Source organism: Mandrillus leucophaeus, unplaced genomic scaffold (genome assembly GCF_000951045.1).
Source record: "Mandrillus leucophaeus isolate KB7577 unplaced genomic scaffold, Mleu.le_1.0 Scaffold13, whole genome shotgun sequence".
In the NCBI taxonomy this organism is placed as follows: domain Eukaryota; kingdom Metazoa; phylum Chordata; class Mammalia; order Primates; family Cercopithecidae; genus Mandrillus; species Mandrillus leucophaeus.
In genome coordinates this window covers 8,103,090-8,127,912 of record NW_012101254.1, presented here as the reverse complement: position 1 = coordinate 8,127,912, position 24,823 = coordinate 8,103,090, and the positions used below count along the sequence as shown (strand labels likewise).

Sequence of the window (24,823 nt, the reverse complement as noted above, 5' to 3'; positions counted from 1 at the left end):
TTTTTTTTTCAGATTTTCATGTCAATATAATTTTCTTTTTTTTTTTTTTCTTATTTTACTTTAAGTCCTGGAATACAAGTGCAGGATGTGCAGGTTTGTTGCATGTGCCGTGGTGGTTTGCTGCACCTATCAACCCATCATCTAGGTTTTAAGCCCTGCGTGCATTAGCTGTTTGTCCTAATGCTCTCTCTCCCCTCGCTCCCCAGCCCCCAATTGGCCCTGATGTGTGTTGTTCCCCTCCCTGGGTTCATGTGTTCTCATCGTTCACCACCCACTTATGAGTGATAACATGCGGTGTTTGATTTTCTGGTTCCTGTGTTAGTTTGCTGAGTATGATGGCTTCCAGCTTCATCTATGTCCCTGCAAAGGACATGGTCTCATTCCCTTTTATGGCTGCATAGTATTCCATGGTGTATATATACATTTTCTTTAACCAGTCTATCATTGATGGGTGTTTGTGTTGGTTACATACCTTTGCTATTGTAAATAGTGCTGCAGTAAACATACATGTGCAGGTGTCTTTATAGTAGAATGATTTATATTCCTTTAGGTACATACCCAGAAATGGGATTGCTGAGTCAAATGGTATTTTTGGTTCTAATATCCTTGAGGAATCGCCACACTGTCTTTCACAATGGTTGAACTAATTTACGTTCCCATGAACAGTGTAAAAGTGCTCCTGTTTCTCCACAGCCTTACCAGCATTTATTGTTTTGTGACTTTAATAATCGCGATTCTGACTGGCATGAGATGGTATCTCATTATGGTTTTCATTTGTATTTCTCTAATGATCAGTGATGTTGAGCTTTTTTTCATGTGTTTGTTGGCCATGTAAATGTCTTCTTTTGAGAAGCGTCTGTTCATATCCTTTGCCCACTTTTTGATTTTTTTTTTCTTGTAAACTTGTTTGTTTTTTGTAGATTCTGGATATTAGACCTTTGTCAGATGGGTAGATTGCAAACATTTTCTCCCATTCTGTAGGTTTCCTGTTCAGTCCAGTGATAGTTTCTTTTGCTGTATAGAAGCTCTTTAGTTTAATTAGATCCCATTTGCCAATTTTGGCTTTTGTTGCAATTGCTTTTGGCATTTTTGTCATGAAGTCTTTGCCCATGCCCTGAATGTTATTGCCTAGGTTTTCTTCTAGGGTTTTTATGGTTTTGGGTTTTACATTTAAGTCTTTAATCCATCTTGAGTTAATGTTTGTATACACTGTAAGGAAAGGGTCCAGTTTCAGTTTTCTGCATATGGCTAGCTAGTTTTCCCAGCACCATTTATTAAATAGGGAATCCTTTTATTAAAGGAATTCTTTATTAAAGGGGAATCCTATCCCCATTGCTTGTTTTTGTCTGGTTTGTCAAAGGTCAGATGGTTGTAGATGTGTGGTGTTATTTCTGAGGTCTCCATTCTGTTCCATTGGTCAATATGTCTGTTTTGGTACCAGTACCATGCTGTTTTGGTTACCGTAGCCTTGTAGTATAGTTTAAAGTTAGGTAGTGTGATGCCTCCAGCTTTGTTCTTTTTGCTTAGGATTGTCTGGGCTATATGGGCTCTTTTTTGGTTTCATGTAAAATTTAAAGTAGTTTTCTCTAATTCTGTGAAGAATGTCAATGGTAGATTGATGGGAATAGCATTGAATCTATAAATTACTTTGGGTAGTATGGCCGTTTTCATGATACCAATTCTTCCTATCCGTGAGCATGGAATGTTTTTCCATTTGTTTCTGTCCTCTCTCATTTCCTTGAGCAGTGGTTGTGGTTCTCCTGAAAGAGGTCCTTCACATCCCTTGTTAGCTGTATTCCTAGGTATTTTATTTTCTTTGTAGCAACTGTGAATGGGAGTTTATTAATGATTTGGCTCTCTGCTTGTCTATTGTTGGTGTATAGGAATGCTTGTGATTTTTGCACATCAAATTTGTATTTGGAGGCTTTGCTGAGGTTGCTTATCAGCTTCAGGAGTCTTTGGCCTGAGATGATGGGGTTTTTAAAATATAGAATCATGTCATCTGCAAACAGAGACAATTTGACTTCCTCTCTTCCTATTTGAATACCCTTTATTTCTTTCTCTTGCCTGATTGCCCTGGCCAGAACTTCCCGTAATACGTTGAATAGGAATTGTGAGAGAGGGCATCCTTGTCTTGTGCTGGTTTTCAAAGGGAATGCTTCCAGCTTTTGCCCATTCAGTATGATATTGGCTGTGAGTTTGTCATAAATAGCTCATATTATTTTGAGATATGTTCCATCAATACCTAGTTTATTGAAAGTTTTTAACATGAAGGGATGTTGGATTTTATTGAAAGCCTTTTCTGCATCTATTGAGATGATCATGTGGTTTTTATCATTGGTTCTATTTATGTGATGGATTATGTTTATTGATTTGCATATGTTGAACCAGCCTTGCACTGCAGGGATGAAGCCGACTTGATCGTGGTGGATAAGCTTTTTGATGTGCTGCTGGATTCGGTTTGCCAGTATTTTATTGACAATTTTGCATCGTAGTTCAACAGGAATATTGGCCTGAAGTTTCCTTTTTTTGTTGTGTCTCTGCCAGGTTTTGGTATCAGGATGATGGTGGCCTCATAAAATGAGTGAGGGAGGAGTCCCTCTTTTTCAGTTGTTTGAAATAGTTTCAGAAGGAATGGTATGAGCTCTTCTTTGTATTTCTAGTAGAATTCAGCTATGAATCCCTCTGGTCCTGGGCCTTTTGTTGTTTTTTGTTTTTGGTAGGCTATTAATTACTGCCTCAATTTCAGAACTTGTTATTAGTCTATTCAGGGATTCGACTTCTTCCTCGTTTATTCTTGGGAGGTGTATGTGTCCAGGAATTTATCCATTTCTTCTAGATTTTCTAGTTTATTTGCATGGAGGTGTTTATGGTATTCTCTGATGGTAGTTTGTATTTCTGTGGGGTCAGTGATGAAAATATCCCTTTTATAATTTTTTATTGTATCTGTTTGATTCTTCTCTGTTTTCTACTTTATTAGTCTAGCTAGCGGTCTATTTATTTTCTTAATTTAAAAAAAAAACCCAGCTCCTGGATTCATGGATTTTTTTGAAGGGTTTTTTCGTCTCTATATCTCCTTCATTCTGCTCTTAGTTATTTCTTGTCTTCTGCTAGATTTTGGATTTGTTTGCCTTTGCTTCTCTAGCTCTTTTAATTGTGATGTTAGGGTGTCAATTTGAGATCTTTCTAGCTTTCTTATGTGGGCAATTAGTGCTATAAATTTCCCTCTTATCACTGCTTAACTGTGTCCCAGAGATTCTGGTACACTGTCTTTTTGTTTTCATTGGTGTCAAAGAACTTCTTTATTTCTGCCTTAATTTCATTATTTACCCAGAAGTCATTGTCATTCAGGAGCATGTTCAATTTCCATGTAGTTGTGTGATTTGAGTGAGTTTCTTTTTTCTTTATCTTCCCTCCCTCCCTCCCCCCTTCCTTCCTTCCTTCCTTCCTTCCTTCCTTCCTTCCTTCCTTCCTTCCTTTCTTTCTTTCTTTCTTTCTTTCTCTCTCTCTCTCTCTCTCTCTCTCATTCTTTCTTTTTCTTTCTTTCTCTTTCTTTGCTTTCTTGTTAGAGTCTTACTCTGTTGCCCAGGCTGGAGGGCAGTGGCACAATCTCAGCTCACTGCAACCTCTGCCCCTAGGTTCAAGCAATTCTCCTGCCTCAGCCTCCCAAGTAGCTGGGATTACAGGCATGCACCACCGTGCCCGGCTAATTTTTATATTTTTAGTAGAGATGGGTTTTTACCATCTTGGCCAGGCTGGTCTTGAACTCCTGACCTTGTGATCCACCTGCCTCGTGCTCCCAAAGTGCTGGAATTATAGGCATGAGCCACCACACCTGGCCTTGAGTGAGTTTCTTAATCCTGAGTTCTAATTTGCACTGTGGTCTGAAAGACTGTTTGTTATGATTTCAGTTCTTTTGCATTTGCTAAGGAGTGTTTTACTTCCAAGCATGTGATTGATTTTAGAATAAGTACCATGTGGCACTGAGAAGAATGTATATTCTGTTGATTTGGGGTGGAGAGTTCTGTAGATGTCTATTAGGTCCACTTGATCCAGAGCTGAGTTCAAGTCCTGAATATCCTTGTTAATTTTCTGTCTCATTGATCTGTCAAATATTTACAGTGGAGTGTTTGTAAATATTTTATAGTTTGTAAATATTTGATCTGTCAAATATTTACAGTGTAAAGTCTCCCACTATTATTGTTTGGGAGTCTCAGTCTCTTTGTAAGTCTCTAAGAACTTGTTTTATCAATTTGGGTGCTCCTGTATTGGGTGCATATATATTTAGGATAATTAGCTTTTCTTGTTGAATTAATCCCTTTACCATTATGTAATGCCCTTTTTGTCTTTTTTGGTCTTTGTTCATTTAAAGTCTGCTTTATTAGAGACTAGGATTGCAACCTTTGCTTTTTTTTGCTTTCCATTTGCTTGGTAAATTTTCCTACTTTCCTTTATTTTGAGCCTATGTGTGTCTTTTCATGTGAGATGGGTCTCCTGAATAGAGCACATGGATGGGTCTTGACTCTATCCAATTTGCTAGTCTGTGTCTTTTAATTGGGTCATTTAGCCTATTTACATTTAAGGTTAATATTATATGTGAATTTGATCCTGTCATCCTGATGCTATCTGGTTATTTTGCACATTAGTTGATGCAGTTTCTTCATAGTGTCATGGTCTTTATATTTTGGTGTGTTTTTGCAGTGGTTGCTAGTGGTTTTTTCCTTTCCATATTTAGTGCTTCCTTCAGGAGCTCTTGCAAGGCACGCCTGGTGGTGATGAAATCACTCAGCATTTGGTTGTCTGGAAAGGATTTTATTTCTCTTTCACTTATGAAGCTTAGTTTGGCTAGATATGAATTTCTGGGTTGAAAATTCTTTCCTTTAAGAACGTTGAATATTGGCCCCCACTCTTTCCTGGATTGTAGGGTTTTTGCTGAGAGGTCCGCTGTTAATCTAATGGGCTTCCCTTTGTAGGTGACCTGGCCTTTCTCTCTGGCTGCCCTTAACATTTTTTCCTACATTTGAACCTTGGAGAATCTGATAATTATGTGTCTTGGGGTTGATCTTCTCATGGAGTATCTTAGTGGTGTTCTCTGTATTTCCTGAATTTGAATGTTGGCCTGTCTTACTAGGTTGGGGAAGTTCTCCTGGATAATATCCTGAAGTGTGTTTTCCAACTTGGTTCCATTCTCCCCGCCTGTTTCAGGTACTCCAATCAATCCTAGGTTTGGTCTTTTTACATAGTCCTATATTTCTTGGAGGTTTTGTTTGTCCCCTTTCATTCCTTTTTTCTCTTATCTTGTCTGCATGCCTTATATCAACAAGATGGTCTTCAAACTCTGATATCCTTCCTTCCACTTGGTCTGTTTGGCTATTGATAACTTGTGTATGCTTCACGAAGTTCTCTTGCTGTGTTTTTCAGCTTCACCAGGTCATTTATGTTCCTCTCTAAACTGGTTATTCTAGTTAGCAGCTTCTGTAACCTTTTACCAAGGTTCTTAGCTTCTTTGCACTGGGTTAGAACATGCTCCTTCAGCTCAGTGGAGTTTGTTATTGCCCACTTTCTGTAGCCTACTTCTGTCAATTTGTCCATTTCATCCTCCGTCCAGTTCTGTGCCTTTGCTGGAGAGGCATTGCAATCATTTGGAGGAGAAGAGGCACTCTGGCCTTTTGGGTTTGCAGCATTTTTTGATTGATTCTTTGTCATCTTCATGAATTTGTCTAGTATTGACCTTTGAGGCTGCTGACCCTTGGATGGGTTTTTCTGGGAACTTTTTTTTGTGTTGATGCTGTTATTGTTGCTTTCTGTTTTTCTTGCAGTGGTCAGGTCTCTCTTCTGTGGAGATGCTGCAGTTTGCTGGGGGTTCACTTCAGGCCCTATTAATCTGGTTCACTCCTGCACCTGGAGATGTCACTTGAGGAGGCTGGAGAACAGCAAAGATAGATGCCTTCTCCTTCTTCTGGGATCGCTAACCTCTAGGGTACCAACCTGATGCCAGTAGGAATGCTCCTGTATAGGGTGTCTGACAACCCCTGTTGGAGGGTCTTACCCAGTTGGCTGGCGCAGGGAGCAGGATTTGTTTAATGAAGCATTTTGACTGTCCATTGGTGAAGGGGGTGTGCCTCACTGGGGGAAACCCACTTGTCTGGGCTGCCTGGATTCCTCAGAACTAGCAGGAGCAAAGACTAAGTCTGCTGGTCTGTGGAGGCTGCGGCCACCCCTATCCCTAGGGGCTCAGGCCCAGGGAGATCAGCGTTCTGTCCCTGAGCCCCTGGCTGGAGTTGTTGGAGTTCCTGCAGGGAGGCCCTACCCAGTGAGGAGGGATGGGTCAAGGTCAGGCCTGAAGAGGCACTCTGTCTGCCGTCTGCCACAGCCGGTGTGTTGGGCTGGTGGATGATACCTCTTGGGACCAAGCTGTCTAGCCTCCCTGGCTGCAGCGGGGGAAAAGTGGGGCCTGGAGCTATAAAGATGGCTCCCTTCCCTGACCCTGGGAGCTTAGTGTGTTAGGTGGCTATCAGTCCCAATGTTGGCTGTACCCCTCCTACAAGGAGCTCAAATGGCTTAGACAGCAGGCAGCCTCAGCTGTGGTGCTGGTCGTCCCTCCCCACAGGAACTCAGCAAGCTTAAGCAGATTCTAGCTTAGAAGCTGTTGAGAACCTGCACCACTCCGCGGTTGGGATCCTAGGCCCTGGTGGCGTGGGCTCATGAATGGGATCTGCTGATCCGTGGGTTGCACAGTCCCATGGAAAAAGCGTGTTTTCCCAGGCTGGGTAGCACGCTCACTCACTGCCTCCCTTGGTTGGGGGATGGGGGCTCCTCTGCCCTGTGTGGCTCTCAGGTGGCCACCACACCACACTGTTCTTCCTTCCTCTCTGTGGGTCATGCCAGCCACCTAGTCAGTTCTGATGACAGAACCTGGGTACTTTGGTTGCTGGTACAGGATTCACATGCTGTTATGGTTCTTTTCGATGGGAACCTCTGATCACACTGCTTCTAGTCGGCTATCTCAGCCCTGCCTCCAAAATCCTTGTTGTCTAATTCCACCATTTGGGTCATTTCAGAGTTGGTCTCCACTGATTGCCTTTTTCTTAAGTATGGGTCACGTTTCTCTGTTTATGTGTCTAGTAATTCTAGATTACATTTTGAACATTATGAATGATACATTGTGGAGGGTCTGGATTCTGTTATATGCCTCTGAAGAATATTGAGTTTTTGTTTTAGGAAGCAGTTATCTTGGCTGAACTCGAACTCCAAACTTGTCTTTCCTGAAGTTGGCAGCAGATGAAGTCACTGTTTAGTCTTTTTTTATCTTTAGCTGGGCTACATGGAGTCTGCCTTATGCATGTACAGTTTAAGAGTTTGCCAGATATTTGGTCAGAGTTCATTTGCAGAATTTGTGGCATCCCTTTTTTGGCTCCTTCCTTTCCAATATTTTTCCTTTCACCTTCCAGCTCTCATGATTACCCCAAACTCTGTCTTCTAATTTCTGAACCAGTTAGGCCGCATGTTTCTATCTGAGTTTTAGCCACCTGCTTTAGCTCAGACTAAGGCCCTTCCTCAGGCAAGTTAATAAAAAACTGGAAATTCATCTAGTGCTGTTTTTTTGTTTGTTTGTTTTTGTTTTTTCCTAGTGCTGAATAGCATTCAGTAACTCCCTGCTTTTTGATAACTCTTCAGTGTCTTCAGTTTGTTGTTTTTTATATATATATTTTTTATCTGGAATGTTAATTCACTACCCCCTATCTGGGTACAGACTTACCAGGAAGGGCAACTCTATGAGGCAAAAATAACAAAGAAAACAAACTAGAGTAGACTCATTTGAGTTTTCTATGCTTCTAGTTGTTGCTTAGCTCCCATGAGCCTTGGCTTCTTTGGATGTTAATGGGGAAGGACAGTTCTTAGATGAGATTTTACTCATCTGTTCTGGAAATAAAAGCAGTGGGACCGAAGACAACTACTTCCACTGACAGTTAACTTGAGAATGTTTTATTTTTTTGTAATAACAAGAGGATCTCAAAGGCAATTCTGTGCTAGAAATCAACCTCTTCCATTTTCTGGCAGGTATTTAATAATTGTGGAAATTTGTTATAAAAATGGAACAATTAATGCTGTCATAATTTTGTCACTAATATCACTATTCCCTAAAGATTGTGTTATTTCAAAATCTGAAAATGTGACTTGTATATAAAAACAGTATTTGGCTGGGCATGGTGGTGGCTCATGCTTGTAATGCTAGCACTTTGAGAGGCTGAGGCAGAAGCATTGCTTGAGCTCAGGAATTTGAGGGTACAGTGAGCTATGATCAGACCACTGCACTCTAGCTTAAGTGACAGAGCAAGACTCTGTCTCCAAAATAAGTACATAAAAATAAAATTTATTATTAATATTTATTTGATAGCCATATTCGCTAATGATAAATAAATTTATTACAATTATATTTATGTCAATACTGTCTAAGAAATTTGTTTCAGTCTTGGGTAATTTGTCAGTGGTCATGGAAAAATTAATTAAATGAATATGTTTCCTTTTATTTTAATAAGAGCTTTCTTTCATTTTGAGAAGATCCAATTGTTTAATTATAATTTTACATTTTATATACAGTTATAAGTTAATGAATAAAAATATAACTCATTTCCTTGATTTATTATATCCGTAGGCTTATGTTTCAGTAATTTTCAAAAACAAAATTAGTGGGTGAATTCATTATGGAAGAACACAAAGAAGAGCAGGAGATTGAATAGAAAGTCTTTCTAAGACCTTGTGTTATTGTTCACTAGTGACATTTCTTCTATGTATAGGGTTTGCCTTAGGTGGCACTAAGCTTTTAGTGAAACTGTTGACATATTCTTAGCTAGTTCTGTAAGAATCAACGCTAGAAGATCAGTATGTCTTACACAGTCAGAAAGCCTCAAATAAAGGCCTAATTTAATCTATTTTAACCCAGAAAAGTAAAAGCATTTTATAAGATGTGAAAAAAGATGGATTCTATCTACCATGTGACTCCGGGAAAGACATTTGACCATTTTGGGACTCAAAATATCTGTGAGCTGAGTTAACATTTTGCTGTAGCCGAGAGCAGACAGGTTGAAATACTGTTTAAAAAGTACTTGATGGGCTGGGCATGGTGGCTTAGGCCTGTCCTCCCAGCACTTTGGGAGGCTGAGGCAGGCAGATCACTTGAGGCCAGGAGTTGGAGACCAGCCTGGCCAACATGGTAAAACCCTGTCTCTACTCAAAAAACAAAAATTAGCCAGGCATGTGTTGCACACCTGTAATCCCAGCTACTTGGGAGACTGAGGCACGAGAATCGCTTGAACCCACTGGAGGTTGCAGTGAGCCGAGATGGTGCTGCTGCACTCCAGCAGCCTAAGCAACAGAACAAGACTCTGTCTCCAAAAAAATATATAAATAAAAAAATAAAAGCACTGGATGTTATGATTTGGAGAAGACAAACTGCAAACTGCATGCATAGAGAACTTTCCAGGGATATGTCTGTCATGCTAAATATAATGATTCCAGATAGCACTAATAGTTTTTAAAGATTTTCTTTTCAAAGTTTAATTCTGTCCTTTCAGGTCTTAGCTAAAGAAGATACTGAGGCAGCTATTCAATCAATATTATACAGAGAAAATTATATAATTAAGGTAAGAACTGGCTACAAAATGCATCTCAGTTAAAAATTGAATGTAGTTCCTTTTTATATGTAGCATATCATATAAAGACTATTTAGAAAATATGGAAAAAAGAATTAAAAGAATACTCCCTTGCACCTGGAATTAACCTTAAGGGATGTGTGAGATTGCTTTAATGGACTTCCTCCCTTCCTATACTTCGTGGGAATTCCTTCACAGAGAGGCACAGGAATTTCCCTCTACTCACTTGTTTCTTTGTCCTAGTGGGTTTCAGCAGTCACTACAAATGAGCTAATCCTTAAGAGCTGTTAGCAGAACACACTGAGTAATTATTACTCAGATATACATAGAACAGGGCTACACTGAGCCAGGATGGGCTTAATGTGACAAGAAGAACATCCATGTGAAGTGTACTAAACACCGGGGACACTGGAGTGGGTAACCTGTTTTTATTTTTAAGAAATTTCTTTAGAGTTCTTTAAAAAGAAAAGGAACTAACATTGGGAATGGCTGAAGTGTGCTATGGCCAGAGGTTATAACGGGAGGGACTTGGCCTAGCAGACCTCTCAGGGTTCTTAATATTTTATTTTTTTCGTTTTGAAGTTCACACTCATCCTAGTAGTCACAAGACTTTATTTGCTATATGAAAGCTGGATAAGAAGGTTTGGTGAGAATGAATGAATTTGTAGCCTAATCAAGCACCTTCTTTGCAGGCTACTCTCCACTTGGATTAGGTTGTGCTACACTTCTACCTCTTTACTCTTGCCCTTTTTTTTTTTTTTTTTTTATCTGAAGGTCAGTTGTACTGAAGGTTTTTTTCCTTTTTTCTTTTTTCATAGAATGTTTTTCTTCCTCTTTTTTCGCCATCCCTTCTCTTCCTGGATAAGTATTCTTTTTTTTTTGTTTTGAGACAGGGTCTCACTCTGTCACCCAGGCTAGAGTGCAATGGCACAATTACAGCTCTCTGCAGCCTTGGCCTCCTGGGCTCAAGTGATTCTCCTGCCTCAGCCTCCCGAGTAGTTGGGGTTACAGGTGTGAGCCATGAAGCCCAGCTAAGTTTTAATTTTTTTTTTTTTTTTTTGAAATGGAGTCTCACTTCTTTGCCCAGGCTGAAGTGCAATGGCGCTATCTTGGCTTACTGCAACCTCCACCTCCCGGGCTCAAGCAATTCTGCCTCAGCCTCCCAAGTAGCTGGGATTACAGGCACATGCCAGCATGCCCAGCTAACTTTTGTATTTTTAGTAGAGAGAGATGTGGTTTCACCATGTTGGCCAGGCTGGTCTCGCACTCCTGACTTCAAGTGTTCTGCCCACCTTGGCTTCCCAAAGTGCTGGGATTACAGGTGTGGGATTACCACCACTCCTGGCCAAGTTTTAACTTTTTTGTAGAGGCAGAGTCTGACTGTTTTCCCCAGGCTGGTCTTGAATTCCTGGGCTCATGTGATCCTCCTGCTTTGGCCTCCCGAAATGCTAGGATTACCAGCGTGAGCTATCGCACGTAGCCTAAATCCTCATTCTTAAAGGCCCAGCCCAAATGTCTCCCACTTTGGGAGTCTTGACTTTGGAAAAAAATTAATCATTTTTTTCAACATATACAATATAAAAGTAAATATACACAATATAAAATTTGCCATTTTAACCATTTTTAAGTGTACCATTCAGTGTCATTGATTAGATTCATAATGTTGTGCAACCATCACCACTATTTCCAAAACTTTTTCATTACTCCAAACTGAAAGTTTGTATTCAGTAAGCAGTGGCTCGTCATTTCTCCCTCCCCCAGGCACTTGGTAACCTCTAATCTACCCTCTGTCTCTAGGAATTTTGGCTATTCTAGATAGTTTATATATGTGGAATCCTATACTATTTGTCCATTTGTGTCTGACTTATTTCACTTTGGCATACTGTTTTCAAAGTTCATCCACATTGTAGCATATATCAGAACCTCATTCCTTTTTATGGCTAAATAATTTCCATATTACACATGTAAATAAATGTGGTTTGTATATACCACATTTTATCTGTTCATCTGTTGATGGATACTTGGATCATTTCCACCTTTTGGCTATTGTGAATAATGCTGGAATGAACACTGGTATACAAGTATTTCTTTGAGTCCTGAATTTTCATTCATTTGGTTAGGAGGGGAATTGTTGGGTCTTATGGTAGGTCTGTTTAAATTTCTGAGGCCCACCAAACTGGGAATCTTTTAAGAATCTAGGAAATGGTTTTTCTCTCCTCTGTTTTCAGTTATTTTATTTATAGTATGCCATATATATATGCATCATATATAAATACACATCTTGTTATATTCCCCCTCCCACTGTTTGTGTATTTGTTTGTTTCTTAGGGATGAGTTTTCACTATGTTGCCCAGGCTAGAGTGCAGTGTCCCAGTCATAGTGTACTGCAGCCTTGAAGTCCTGGGCTCAAGCGATTCTCTAGCTTCAGCCTCCCAGGTAGCTAGAAATATAGGCAGGTGCCACCTTGCCTTGCTTTTGATTTGTTCTTTAGTCTTTCTCCCCAGGGAGAGCACGCATGTTGCCCCAAATACCTGTGTTTTCCTTATTTGCAGCAGAGTGTATGTCACATAGTAGAAGTTAAAGCCAAAGAAATGATTGAATTAATGAATGTCTTTGAGGGTTATTCTTAGGAGTAATTTAAACCTACGAAGTTTTAAGTTTTGGAAAATTTTAGAACAAGAAAGCTTTAGGATAATGTATTTGTCTTTTCTGCCACTGTTTATTAGGAACTAAATAAGTATTTACAACATCATGCCTTCTTAAATGCAAGAAGAAAGGAGATGTTATATAAAAGATGGGTTGACCACGTGGCAGATCCTCTTCAGAAGAAAATTATAGAAAAAGTTTGCTCACATAAGAAGATTAAAAAAAGGAGGCAAGAGGAATTAGATGGCTTTTTAAAACATGTAAATAAAAAGGTACTAAGAGATCATTTGTTGCTTTTTTCAGTTGATTTAAAGCCTCATGTCATCTTTGTTCATTTATAATCATCCAGTCAGTCTGTCCCTGTCCCCTCTACATATGTATAATCTATACCCTGTTATATAATAGCGTAAAGTATTCTTAAACCCAGGACATTTGGAAAGGACAGAAAAAGAAGATTAGGTTTAATTGTGTACATTAGAACCATTTTTCTGTGTTTTCCCCATGTAATTATTAATATTATTATTATCATTATTATTATTTGAGACGGAGTTTTGATCGTCGCCCAGGCTGGAGTACAATGGCGCAATCTCGGTTCACTGCAAACCCCCGCCTCCCGGCTTCAAGCAATTCTCCTGCCTCAGCCTCCCAAGTAGCTGGAATTACAGGCATGTGCCACCACACTGGCTAATTTTGTATTTTTAGTAGAGATGGGGTTTCTCCATGTTGGTCAGGCTGGTCTCAAACTCCTGACTTCAGGTAATCCACCCACCTCGGCCTCCCAAACTGCTGGGATTACGGGCGTGAGCCACTGTACCCAGGCCTCCTCGTGTAATTGCTAATTTGAATTATCAAGTTAAAAAGTTTGGGCTGGGTACGTGGCTCACACCTGTAATCCCAGCACTTTGTGAGGCCGAAGCAGGTGGATCACCTGAAGTCAGGAGTTAGAGACCAGCCTGGCCAACATGGTGATACCCTGTCTCTCCTAAAAATATAAAAATTAGCCGGGCATGGTGGTGGGCACCTGTAATCCCAGCTACTTGGGAGACTGAGGCAGGAGATTCGCTTGAACCTGCGAGGTGGAGATTGCAGTGAGCCGAGATCACACCACTGTACTCCAGCCTGGGTGATGGAGCAAGACTCTGTCTCAAAAAAAAAAATAATAAAAAAATTACAAAATAAATAAATAAATAATTTGGACTCTGGTTTCAGGACATATTTTTCTTTTGTTCTGGAACTTGATTATTTGCAAAGCTCTAAAATATAGCTGTTCTTCATTTTTTAAAAATCTGAGATGTTTGACTAGTAAGCATTTAAAAGCAAATTCCCAAATCTTTTAGTGTTCCAAAATTCTTTATTAAAATCTTACAGATTTTAAGTAGATTCCTTCCTTCACTGCACCTTATTGGTTGAATAAATTAAATTTCAAATGTAGCCTTCTCTTTCTTTTTGCATTTATCACTGATGCCGCTTTCAAGCATAAGAATGATACTGTGTGTTTGACTGTCAAGTCCTGATATACTCAAAATTAACTGTGCACCTCTTGTTCTTGTGTGTGATTTTATTTCCTTGCTATAGGGAAATGCATTTATAGAACATTATGATCCAAAAGAGTATGATCCCTTTTATATGAGCAAGAAGGACCCCAATTTTCTGAAGGTAGGGTAGATTTCTGTTTTAACTTTGGTATTATGTGTTTGGTTGTTTTGAGCAGCCCTAATACATGAGCAGTCCTAAAGTGACTCCCTAGAAGTGCAGTAACATTTTAAGCATAGTTTCCCATCGCCTGATCGGCCAAAGTAAATTAAATCTCCACAAAAGTGGAAAATACTGGATAATGATTGGGTAATAGGTAGCGTTTAAAAATTCCATAGACTTTTAAATTTGTTACAAAAGTAACACATTTTCATGATAGGTAAATAAGAAAATTGATTTTCAAATTAAGAAAATAAAAAACCAAAATTCCATTACCCAGAATTAATTCATTATAATGTTAACTCATTAACAGTTTTCTGTATATCTATCTAGATTTCTTTCTATATATGTGTATATATTCACATTTTTATTTTATAAGAATGGAGTTACATTTGGTTTTATAATGGGCTTCCCCTCCCTCAATAGTCTATTATTTTCTTCTTTGTCAAAATATAAATATATAATTTTCTTCATTGCATGGTATTCTGTTACTAATAGCAGAATTAATTAACCTTGCACTGAAGGATTAACCAAGTCTTAGGGTTTTTTTCACATTTATTTCATCTTCACTGCTACTGCATGAGGTAAGTCACAGATGAGACAAGTGAGGCTCAGGTCACTTGTCAAAGTCACCCAGCTGTAAATAGCAGAGCACAGATGTGGTGTTTTGTTTTGTTTTGTTTTGTTTCAGACAGAGTCTCACTCTGTCACCCAGGCTGGAGTGCAGTGGCGCGATCTCTGCTCACTGCAACCTCCGCCTCCCGGGTTCAAGAGATTCTCCCACCTCAGCCTCCTGAGTAACTGTGATTATAGGCATGTGCCATCACGCCCGGATAATTTTTGTATTTTTAGTAGAGACTAGGTTTCACCATGGTGGCCTGGCTGGTCTCAAATTCCTGACCTCAAGCGATTTGTCCTCCTTGGCCTCCCAAAGTGCTGTGATTATAGGCTTGAGCCACTGCGCCTGGCCTTATCTTGTATAAAATGTTGTTTTGAAATATGTGTACATTGTGGAATGACTAAACCAATGAACATACATTGCCTCACAAACACCGGCTTTTTTCTAAGTGAGAACACATAAAATCTACTCTCTTTGCAATTTTCAAGAATACAATACCTTGTTATTAACTATAGCCATCATGTTGTACAATAGATCTCTAGAAAAATTTTATGGCAGCTGGGCGTGGTGGCTCATGCCTGTAATCCCAGCACTTTGGGAGGCTGAGGTGGGTCGATCACCTGAGGTCAGGAGTTCAAGACCAGCCTGACCAACATGGTGAAATCCTGTCTCTACTAAAAGTACAAAAATTAGCTGGGTGTGGTGGCATGCACCTATAGTCCGAGCTACTCAGGAGGCTGAGGCAGGAGAATCACATGAACCTGGGAGGTGGAGGCTGCAGTAAGTCAAGATTGAGTGCCACTGCACTCCAGCCTGGGCAACAGAGTGAGTAAGACGCTGTCTGGGGAAAAAAAAAAAAGAAAAATTTTATGGCTGAAAAAATATAATTGCATTGCATTCAAGTTAATTTAGTGACACAAATTATTTTAAAAGGTTTATTGCACGTATGAAATAGATACCCTTTTTTTCTTTTTTTTTTAGATGGAGTCTCACTCTGTTGCCCAGGCTGGAGTGCAATGGTGCCATCTCAGCTCCTGCAACCTCCACCTCCCGGGTTCAAGCGATTCTCCTGCCTCAGCCTTCCGAGTAACTGGGATTACAGGCTCACAACACCAGGCCTGGTTAATTTTTGTATTTTTAGTAGAGACGGGGTTTCACCATGTTGGTCAGGCTGGTCTTGAACTCCTGACCTCGGGATCCGCCCACGTCGGCCTCCCAAAGTGCTGGGATTACAGGTGTGAGCCACCGTGCCCGGCCTAGATACCATTTTTTAAAATGGTGTTCAGGGGATGATTTTTACCCTTTTTAGAGAGGTTTTATTAGAACTGGTATTGGCCCTGACGTGTGCAAATCAGTGAGAAGTCCAATATTAATTGTTTTTGGAGACATTCAACCTTGAGTTGTACCATCATGCTGTGGGCTTGTGTCATCCTACAAAATGGTCCTGCAGCCTCCCAGTTCTTGGTGGGGCACATCTCTGGTCCCAGGTCCAGGTTGTACTATGGTTGTTATTCCTTATGGTCACATGCTGTAGCTCAGGTGCTGGCCCCATTTGTAGACCCAGCATTGCTGTTCCATGTCTTCAGATCCAGGTCCTTACCCATGTCTGGCAGAGACTCCACCTGAGAGTGTCTCGGGTAGGCTCCACAGGCTGGGCTCCTGGTGTCCTGCTCTGTACTCTTTATGGACCTGGCACCTCCCAGACCCTGCTTCTGAGCTGCTGCAGAGTCTGTAAGCTTGTCCTTATTCTCAATTCTGGGTTATCAAGTGGAGATACCCAACATTATCTCCTTTCCCCCTTTCAATTTCCCCAGTACAGAAAAGGTTCATCCTGCCTCTTCTTTCAACAGTAGGGCTTGAGATGGCCCAGAACACCTGACTTCAGACCAACCCAAATGACCCTGTCTATCTTCCTTTCCTGGGAGTGGGACAGATCTGACTTTAGGAACATAGAGGCTTGATTCCTTCCCTTCAGATGGATCTTCAGCATTTCTTTGCATGTGCTTTGTGCAGCTCTACTTAAAAATTATTAACTTAGTACTAAGTCTTGCTCCTTCAGTACGCATCTTTTAGATATTCTTTGTGATGAAATAGGAGTATGTGAAGAGCACTTCTGCTGCATACTGAAATATGGAGGATTGCTTGAATTGTGAGCTGAACTGGCTGCTTTTTAAAATTTCTTTCGTGAAACACCATGTTTACTTGAAAGAATGACTTGCAAACTATGGTTAGTAAGTCTTGGGTATTTGGCAGATATTTTCTGGAAAATGAATGAAGTCAGCTTGTCACTTTGAGAAAAACTACTGGCAATATTTGTTGCCAGTGATAAAAGGTGAGCTTTCAAGCAAAACATTTGGAATTTTGGAACACTCATATTCACCATCAGAAGTGTGACAGTGTCCCAATACTCAAAAGACTTTACTGATGAAATTGGTATTGATATTAATGAATGTGGCTCTTTGATATTAAGTAATGAAATGTACAAACATTTGGAAGATCTTGCCTAACTCCATGATCCAATTTCCCCCCAAATGTTACAAAATTATGCGTTGGAAAAAGATTCATTTGAAGTGCAAAATAGACTAATGGACTTAGTAGAAGAGTATGAAAAATCCATGGATATGGTTTCAAATTCCACATCGTAACTAACCTTTAAGAAACTATCTCTTACTGAGTTTGGGTGTAGTATCAAAAACAAATATCCACAATGATCTTAAAAGGCTGTTAAAATACTCCTACCTTTTTCAACTACATATCTCTATATGGATTTTCTTCATATACAACAACTAAACAAATCTCAACAGATTGCTTGCAGAAGCAGATATGAGAATCCGCTTGTCTTCTACTAAGCAAGACATAAAGAAGTTTACAAAAATGCAAAACAATGTTACTCTTCTCATTTTTTGTTTTATTTTGGGAAATAGAGTTATTTTTTTAGAAAGATGTTAAACAATAGGCATATTATTATTTTAAAATTAATAAGCAATTTAAAATTTCCTGTTTTATTTTCTAATATAGTAAATTTCAATAGATCTAAGCCATATACACAAACGTTATTTGGATATAACAACAACGTTTTGAAATAGAATAGTTTCGGCCAGGCGCAGTGGCTCACGCCTATAATCCCAGCTACTTGGGAGGCTGAGGCAGGAGAATCACTTGAACCCAGGAGGTGGAGGTTGCAGTGAGCCAAGATCACGCCACTGCACTCTAGCCTGACAGCAGAGTGAGACTCTGTCTCAAAAAAAAAAAAAGTTTCAGAACCACTGGGTTATAATACCTCCATTTATGATGTACAAGTGCTGTCAATAGAGATAGGAGTCTCTGGATTTATAATTGTTGGTAAAACTTTAGATTTTTCTTTATTTCTATCTTCAATTTAAAACTTCAAATTTGGTCCAGGCACGGTGGCTCATGCCTGTAATCCCACCACCACTTCCACCACTTTAGAGGCTGAGGTGGGAGCATGGCTTGAACCCAGCAGTTCAAGACCAGCCTGGGCAACATAGGTAGATCCTGTCTCTACAAAAAATTTTAAAAATTAGCTGGACATGGTGGCGCACACCTGTGGTCCCAGTTACTTGGGAGGTGGAGGTGGGAGGATGGCCTGAGCCTAGGAGGTCGAAGCTGCAGTGAGCTACTGCACTCTAGCCTGGGCGACAGAGCAAGACCCTGTCGGAGAGCTTCAAGATAACTGGCTTGAGGCATCTGACACTCGCCTCCTCCACAGAAGAGCCAAAATGGCGAGTAGAAAATTGTACTTGGAACACGTCATCTGAGAGGAACACTGGAATTCCACAGAGAAGTGACAAGGAAACATCTAAGGTGAGGAAGGAGAGGGAGGTGAGGCAGCCTGCTCGGCCCTGAGACTAACATGGGGGATGCCTGCAGATGGAGAGAGCTGAGGTGTGAGCAGCTGACAGCAACCTTGCTGACTTCAGCACGGGGGCCACGGCTCACTTTCTTGTGCCCAGAGGACAGGCCCCACCTGCAGCATCACCTAGGCTGAAACATACACTCCCTAACTGCCTGCCTATGCCAGCTGCCACTGAAAGCAACCCCACCCTCCACAGCAGCAGGGCCACAGCACAGCCACCAGCACCCCTACCCAAGTACTCTGCAGGGGGCTGGGGGATCGCCCTGCCCCATCCACCACCATTGGCGAGAGCCCACCAGCCTGCTGCTACCACCACAGCTGGCACCGTCCTGCACATGCCAACTGCGGGTCTGGAGACTGGCCCACCCAGCCTGTTGCAGCCACTGCCAACACCCATGTAGACCACTTGGGAGACAGAGGGTTGTCTCATCATTGCTACTGCCATTGCCCATGCCATGAGTGCTGCCCAGGGGTTCAGGAACCTGCTCATCCACCTGGCCCACCACGGCCACTGCATGCACCCAAGCAAGCCACCTGGAGACCCAAGAACTGGCCCACCTGAACCTGTAACACCAGTACCAGTGTATACTGCTCTGAAGACCAAGGACAGGCACCCTCAGCCTGCCACTGCTTCCACTGAGGCTGGGGACTGGCCTGCCTAATGTCCCCATCCCCAGCAAAGCCTTACCACATCCTCCAATAACTGTACCCTAAGCCACCGAGGAAAACACAGACACCACTGATGCTGTTTGCACCCAAAGAAATCATGGAGACGAGACTGCTACACGTACCCAGGATCAAGGCCAAAGTGTCCTACCCATCCAACACCATAGACACATCTCCAGGAAAAAGTCCTTCCCTGTGGACGCAAATCCAAAAAGCAGGAAGAAGCCTCCATTACCCCAGATGCACAGATGTCAATGTAAGGACACAAGAAACATCAAAAAGCAAGGCTCTGACACCTCCAGAGCAGCACAGTGACTCTCCAGCAGCAGAGTCCAGTGTCATTTAAAATTTGATTTGCTCTTCATATGTGAATACGTCACATACAAATACCTGAAAATGATAGCACCTTTTTTTTGTTCCTTTTTACAGCAAGTTAATATTTTCTTAATATTTTATGAGTAGCACTCTTCATAACTTCTGTAGAAGCAAACTTATACTGGGCAGTCTGATCACCGTTTATTTTAACTCTAATAGTCATGATGTGTATTATAACTACCCCCGAAAAACTAGCCTGATGAGCATGAGAAAAATACATGAGTGACCTTGTAAGCTTGTGGTAGAATTTCCCTGACTAGGCCTAAATGATGAATGTTGTTGTTCGTGAATCCTGTTTTCATATGTAGAACTGTCATTTTGATATTGATAATTATGGCCATTAACATAGATTTAGTGCTTCCATACTTTGGCTCACAAATGATCTATATTTTGAATAACTTGGTTAAGTTTTCAGTAATGTTAGTTATGTTGTTGATTATCAATGTTAGGGATTAAGATGAATATATGGATATATTTTTTCTTTTGTGCATGGGAAAGGAATTTTTTAAATTTGGGAACATATGATAACAACAACATAATTTTTGAAGATTGAACCCACACTGAAACAAGAGCTAACTTTGTCTCTTTGACTGGAGGGCCTTAAGAGAGGTATTGATATACCCCCATCTCTTTGTAATATATTAAACAAATATAATGGTAAGCCAGCTATTTGTAAATACCATATTATTTACCCTTCCAGCGTAAGAGCCATCCGTATGTGGATGCTTCGAATAGACTGAAAATGTTTACTACTCAGCCTTGCAACTCAGACCTTACACAAGTGCCTCTCTTGTAGGTTACCATCCCACCATTTCGTGACCCTTTGAAAAAAGCACAATATGACAAGGATAATGAAAAAAGAACTCTTCTTCAGTGTGAGACTGGTACTTAGTTCCTGATTGTTATATGATTTCATAGCCCAAGAGCAATGGCAGTTGCATGTAAGGATGTTAATTTAGATTTTTATTCTTCCTGCAGGCAAAATATATTCAATAAAAGAATTCAAAGAAGTTGAGAAGGCTCAGCTGCATTCCAGATTCCCACAAATTTCTAATTCAAGGCACTTTATGACTCCAAATGAGTGGCTGAAACTGCCTACACGATACATAGAAAGTGAATTTTGTAAAAGGAGAAGGTAATGGTTAATATACTAGAAATTATAGAACCTTTTGGACTTTGAAAATTCTTGAGACTTATAAAATTTTTCATAGTTATGATTTTTTAAAATTTTCATTTTTAAAAAAATCTATAATTCTTATCTTCATTTCTCCATATGTGATGTTTCTTTTTTCTTGGGTACTTTCAAGATTTTCTCTTTCTCTTTGGTTTTCCTTAGCTAGATTATGATCTGTCTATATATATTTTTTCTTTCTATCTTAATGTTCTCTGAGGTTCTCGTATGTGTGGTTTTATATCTTTTATTATTTTGGGGAAATTCTAGACCATTATCACTTCAAATATTTCTTATTTCCCATTCTCTCTGCTTTTTTTCTTCCTTCTGAGACTTCAATTATATGTATATTAGATCACTTGATGATGTCTCACAGTGCCATAGCTCTTACTCTGTTCTGTTTTTCCACTCTTTTTTTCCTTATTTGTTTTTCAGTTGGATGATTTCTGACTTGTTTTTGAGTTCACTGTTCTTCCTTAGCTGTGTCCTGTCTGCTGAAGAGCCCTTCAGAGGAACTCTTCATCTTTGATATCATGATTTTCAGATTTCTAGCATTACCATTTCAATTTTTAGACAGTTTTTATTTATTCTGAAATTCTTCATCTGTTCATGCATATTGTCCACCTTTTCCACTAGATTCTTTACCATATTAATTATTTAAAACTCCCTATCTGGTAATTCCAACATTATGAATCTAGTTCTCTTGATTGCTTTATCTCTTGACAGTGGGTTGTTTTCACTTGCTTTTTGTGCATGTCTTGTAATTTTTTATTGAGTGCCAGATATTTGATGTAGAAGAACAGTGTACATGGAGTATTTATGTCTAGAAATGGATATGCCTTTTCTTCTGTCAAGCATTAGTATGGAGGATTAGCCTTATCTAGTTGGAGTTGAGTTGGATTTGGGTATTGTTATTGCTATTGTTACCTTTAGTGCACCACAGGCTTGAATACCTCTAGTGGCCGGGCTGCTTTTCCTTATGCTTAGAGTGGCGGTGGGGTGCCAGAGGGATTTTCTCAAGTGTTTCTGCTCCTTCCTCAGTTTTCAGCTATCCATGCAAGCTGGCATCATAGAAGTGGAGGGGTGTTCTCCCCATGCTCTTGCCTCTCCCACGGGAGTACACCGCTGTTGCATGTTGCTTATTGCAAGGCTCCTGGTGGAGGCAGAGGAATATCCTATGTTTTTCTCATGGAGCTTCAGTTTTAGGCAAGCTCTGTGTGCTTAGGCCTCAGGAGCAGGACTTTCCTGTGGTTCCTTTTCCTTATCCTTGTGGCAGCCAAACTTGACCTTGTATCTGTGGTTGTTCTTGGATGGCAGTTTCCTGTCTGTCTTCCAATGACAGCAGATTTCTGCTTAGTATAGGAATAGGAGTCTTGATATCTTTTTTTTTTAATTTTAGTGTTTGTAGGTACATAGTAGGTGTATATATTTATGAGGTCCATGAGATGTTTTGATACAGGCATGCAATTCATAATAATCACATAATGTAAAATGAGGTATCCATCCCCTCAATGATTTATTCTTCATGTTACAAAGAATCCAGTTATACCCTTTTAGTTATTTTAAAATGTACGTTAAAGTATTACTGACCATAGTCTCCTCGTTGTGCTATCATATATGAGGTCTTACTCATTCTTGCTATTTTTTTGTCCCCATTAGCCCCATCCCTACTTACCCTTTACCCTCCCAATATAGTTCCCAGCCTCTGGTAACCATCCTTCTGCTCTCCATCTCCATGAGTTCAATTGTTTTGATTTTTAGATCCCACAAATAAGTGATAACATGTGATATTTGTCTTTCTGTGCATGGTTTATTTCACTTAGCACGATAACCTCCAGTTCCATCCATATTGTTGCTAATAACAGGATCTTATTCTTTTTTATGGGTGAATATTGGTCAAATTCACACACACTCCATTGTGTGTGAATACATTTTCTTTATCCATTCATCTGTCGGTGGACACTTAGGTTGCTTCCAAATCTTGACCAATGTAAACAGTGCTGCAACAAACATGGGAGTGCAGATATCTCTTCAATATACTGATTTCCTTTCTTTTGAGTATGTATGCAACAGTGGGATTGCTGGATTATGTGGTAGGTCTGTTTTTAGTTTTTTGAGACTCCCCCAAACTGTTCTCCATAGTAGTTGTACCCGTTTACATTCCCACCAACAGAGTACAAGCATTCCCTTTTCTCTACATCCTTGCCAGCATTTGTTATTGCCTGACTTTTGGATATAAGCCATTTTAACTGGGATGAGATGATGTCTCATTGTAGTTTTTTTTTTTTTTTTCTTTTTTTGAGACAGAGTCTTGCTTTATCGCCCAGGTCAGAGTGCAGTGGCCTCTGCCTCCCGGGTTCAAGCAGTTCTCCTGTCTCAGCCTCTTGAGTAGCTGTGACTACAGGCATATGCCACCCCACCCAGCTGATTTTTGTATTTTTAGTAGAGACAGGGTTTCACCATATTGGTCAGGCTGGTCTCAAACTCCTGACCTCAGGTGATCCACCCACTTTGGCCGCCCAAAGTGTGGGATTACAGGTGTGAGCCATTGCGCCCAGCTTGTTGGTTGATTTGTAATAAGGCTTTTCTTCTCTCAAAAATCTAATGCCATAGTATTGGTTTCTGTGTGCACTGGGAGTGTGAGCCACCGCGCCTGGCCTGCTTTCTTTCTTTTTATTTTTTGTAAGTCTGTTGTTAGTTTTTTGATTTGTGGTTACCATGAGGCTTGTAAATGCTATCTTGTAACCCATTATTTTTAACTGATGACAACTTAAGACTGATTGCATATACAAACACACAAAAAGAAAACTAGTGAAAACTTTACACTTTAACTTTGTCTCCCTGCTTTTTTAACTTGTTGTTGTTCCTCTTTGTGTCTTACTGTACTATTTTTTGAAAAGTTGTTGTAATTATTTTTGATTGGTTCATCATTTAGTCTTTCTATTTAAGATAAGAGTAGTTTACACACCACCGTTGCAGTGTTATATTATTCTGTGCTTTTCTGTGTGCTTACTATTACCAGTGAGTTTTGTATTTTGAGATTATTTCTTCTTGCTCATTAACATCCCTTTCTTTCAGATTAAAGAACTCCCTTTAGCATTTCATATAGGATAGGTTTGGTGTTGATGAAATCCCTCAGCTTTTGTTTGTCTGGGACGGTCTTTGTTTCTCCTTCATGCTTGAAGGATTTTTTTTTTTTCTGGATAATACTATTCTAGGATAAAAGGTTCAGTCAGTACTTTCTTTTCTTTTCTTTTGTATTTTATTTTAGAGACAGAGTCTCACTCTGTCACCCAGGCTGGAGTGCAGTGGCATAATCTCAGCTGACTGCAACCTCTGCCTCCCAGGTTCCAGTGATTCTTGTGCCTCAGCCTCCCGAGTAGCTGGGATTACAGCTGTGCACCACCATACCCAGCTAATTTTTGTATTTTTAATAGTGATGGAGTTTCTCCACATTGGCCAGGCTGGTCTTGAACTCCTGACCTCAAGTGATCCACCTGCTTCAGTCTCTCCAAATCCTCAGATTACAGGCGTGAGCCACCATGTCTGGCCATGTTAGCACTTTAAATATGTCCTGCCACTCTCTCCTGGCCTGTAAGGTTTCCACTGAAAAGTCTGCCGCCAGACATAGTGGAGCTCTATTGTATGTTATTTGTTTCTTTCCTCTTGATGCTTTTAGGATCCTTTCTTTATTCTTGATCTTTAGGAGTTTGATTATTAAATGCCTAGAGGTAGTCTTCCTTTGGTTAAATCTGCTTGGTGTTCTATGACTTTCTTCTACTTGAATGTTGATACCTTTCTCTAGGCTTGGGCAGTTTTCTGTTATTATCCCTTTGAATAAACTTTCTACTTCTGTCTCTATCTCCCCTGTAAGGCCAGTAACTCTTAGATTTGTACTTTTGAGGCTATTTTCTGATCTTACAGATGTGCTTCATTGTTTTTTATTTTTTTTCTTTTGTCTTCTCTGAATGTCTATTTTCAAATAGCCTGTCTCCAAGCTCACTAATACTTTTTTCTGTTTGGTCAATTCTGCTATTAAAAGACTCTGATGTATTCTTCAGCATGTCAGTTGCATTTTTCAGCTCTAGAATTTCTGCTTGATTTTTTTTTTTTTTTTTTTTTTT

General features: G+C 40.1%; 1 protein-coding gene across 1 annotated transcript in view; it reads left to right on the top strand.

Moving 5' to 3' along the window:
• FAM228B (family with sequence similarity 228, member B) overlaps nt 1–24,823 on the top strand; it is a 49,124-nt gene that overhangs the window by 5,495 nt on the left and 18,806 nt on the right. Inside the window, 5 exon segments of the mRNA XM_011972709.1 lie at nt 9,576–9,644; nt 12,380–12,571; nt 13,875–13,955; nt 20,325–20,412; nt 20,507–20,663. Coding sequence (XP_011828099.1) covers nt 9,576–9,644; nt 12,380–12,571; nt 13,875–13,955; nt 20,325–20,412; nt 20,507–20,663 — 587 coding nt within the window.